The sequence below is a fragment of the Apus apus genome, chromosome 10 (assembly GCF_020740795.1).
Source record: "Apus apus isolate bApuApu2 chromosome 10, bApuApu2.pri.cur, whole genome shotgun sequence".
In the NCBI taxonomy this organism is placed as follows: Eukaryota; Metazoa; Chordata; class Aves; order Apodiformes; family Apodidae; genus Apus; species Apus apus.
In genome coordinates, this window is record NC_067291.1 from 11,527,574 (window position 1) to 11,529,279 (window position 1,706).

At 46.5% G+C, this 1,706-nt stretch overlaps 1 protein-coding gene across 1 annotated transcript in view; it reads right to left on the minus strand.

The window, feature by feature from the left end:
* Positions 1-460: 460 nt before the first annotated feature.
* The window catches only part of HOMER2 (homer scaffold protein 2), a 73,759-nt gene continuing 72,513 nt past the window's right edge, over positions 461-1,706 (minus strand). Inside the window, exon 10 of the mRNA XM_051628103.1 lies at positions 461-1,035. Within this exon, the coding sequence (XP_051484063.1) occupies positions 1,010-1,035 (26 nt within the window). The 3' untranslated portion in view covers positions 461-1,009. The remainder of the gene's footprint in view (positions 1,036-1,706) is intronic.

A 1,706-nucleotide genomic window follows, 5' to 3' on the forward strand; every position in this document is an offset into this window, starting at 1 on the left:
CTAGCTACAGACATTGAGTTGTTTTAACTGAAAAAAATACAGTTGTCTGGCTTTAAAGAGTTAACAATTCACAGATTTGCTGGAAAGCCCAGTAATGAGGTGAGGAGATAGATTTCTATAAATCAGTATTTCTGTGGCTTGTGATCTTTCTAGATGTGGGCAGTCCAGACAGCAGCTGCCAGTATTTGTGGGGAGGTTTAAAGTTAATGTATTCAAAGACTACTTGTTCTGACTAAAAGAATTTCCCTTTGAAATCCCAGCTCTTTGAGCACAGCAGGAGCAGAGCTGTGGCAGTGTTACCTGGTGTGCAGAGCTCGGTGGCTGCAGCTGGTAATGCCAGTGCAGCTATGGATTTGTCAGCATTTCTGTTGAAGTGCTGCTTTTTGGGATTTATGAAGCTTCCTCATAACCAACCCCCCTCCCCCCCCCCCAGCTCAGGACACAGGGATGACTCACAAGCTGGATACTGACTTTTTTCTTTTATTTTTTTCTCTGCAGAATGGTAGTGAATCAAGCATGTAAGTCTTGAGTGTGAAGGCTCTGAAGTGACCCACTCTGATCTTAGAGGGACTCGTGCAAGTGTGTCACTTCATTCATGCACGTTCAGGGAGCCTCTCTTTGCAAACTGATGCTGATTTACATAATGTGCTTGCACAAAGGTAGTTTGTCCTACCCTGTGGGCTTCTCAGCACCAGGAAACAGCTCACCCCTGTTGGCAGGGCATGGAGCGACTGCTGTTTGCACAAGGCACAGGGAATGCACCTGGAGCTGGGACATGCCTGGTCTTCACATTTAGTGCTTGGGAACAGTGGGCATTTCTATATACTGAGAGCTATGAACATGCTATAAAGGTAATTCACTGAATATCAGATTGTGTTAAAAACTCCAAAGCCTCTCTCCATTCAAACCAGGTGTGTTCCTTTCTCCTTGGCTGTTTTCCAAGATGCCTGGTTGGAAGCAGCTGATGCGTTGCATGAGCAGCAGGTGAGCCACCCCGTGCTTGAAAGCTTCAAGCATGTGCCCTTCTCTGCCTTCCTGTTTAAAACCAAGAAGAAAACCCCACTAAATGTCTGTTTCTCCCCAAAATTTAAGGTTTAACCTGGTCTTTACAGGGCCTTTCCTCTTCTCCCCCTTGCAGAGGAGTCAGTCCAGGGCTGTCTCTTGCCCTAGGGGAGGCGAGAGCACTGCCCTGCCAGCCCAGGTGGGTGTCACATTTGCTACCCTCCAGTCCACTGGGACTTCCCCAGTTTGCCAAAACTTCTGGTAAATTATGTAAAGAGGGTTGGTGAGCACATCCACCAGCCAAGAAGGTGCATGTGTATGGCAGGACAACAGGCCCATGAGGGACAAAGAGGATCAGTATGAAGGCATTCATTAGGCCTAAGGAAATTATGGGAAATGCTTCTTTCAGTCCTCCCTTACAATGAAGAGGTTGGTATGTAAGAGTGCTCCCTTTGGAGAAAAGGAGATTTAAGGCTACACATTCCTGCGCTTGAAAAGCAGGGGTTTAATTCCAAAACTTTCTGTTTACATCTGTGCACCACAATAACATGGTAATGCTAGGAAAGAGGGACACATCGTTTCAAGTAAACCCGTGGTGATGATAAAAGGTGAGTGGTATCAAAGGCATCTTTTAATAAATGCCACAGCAAACCTTGGCAGCAAAAGCAGCTGAGAACAGTATGTGAGCCAGTCCCTGGGGGGGA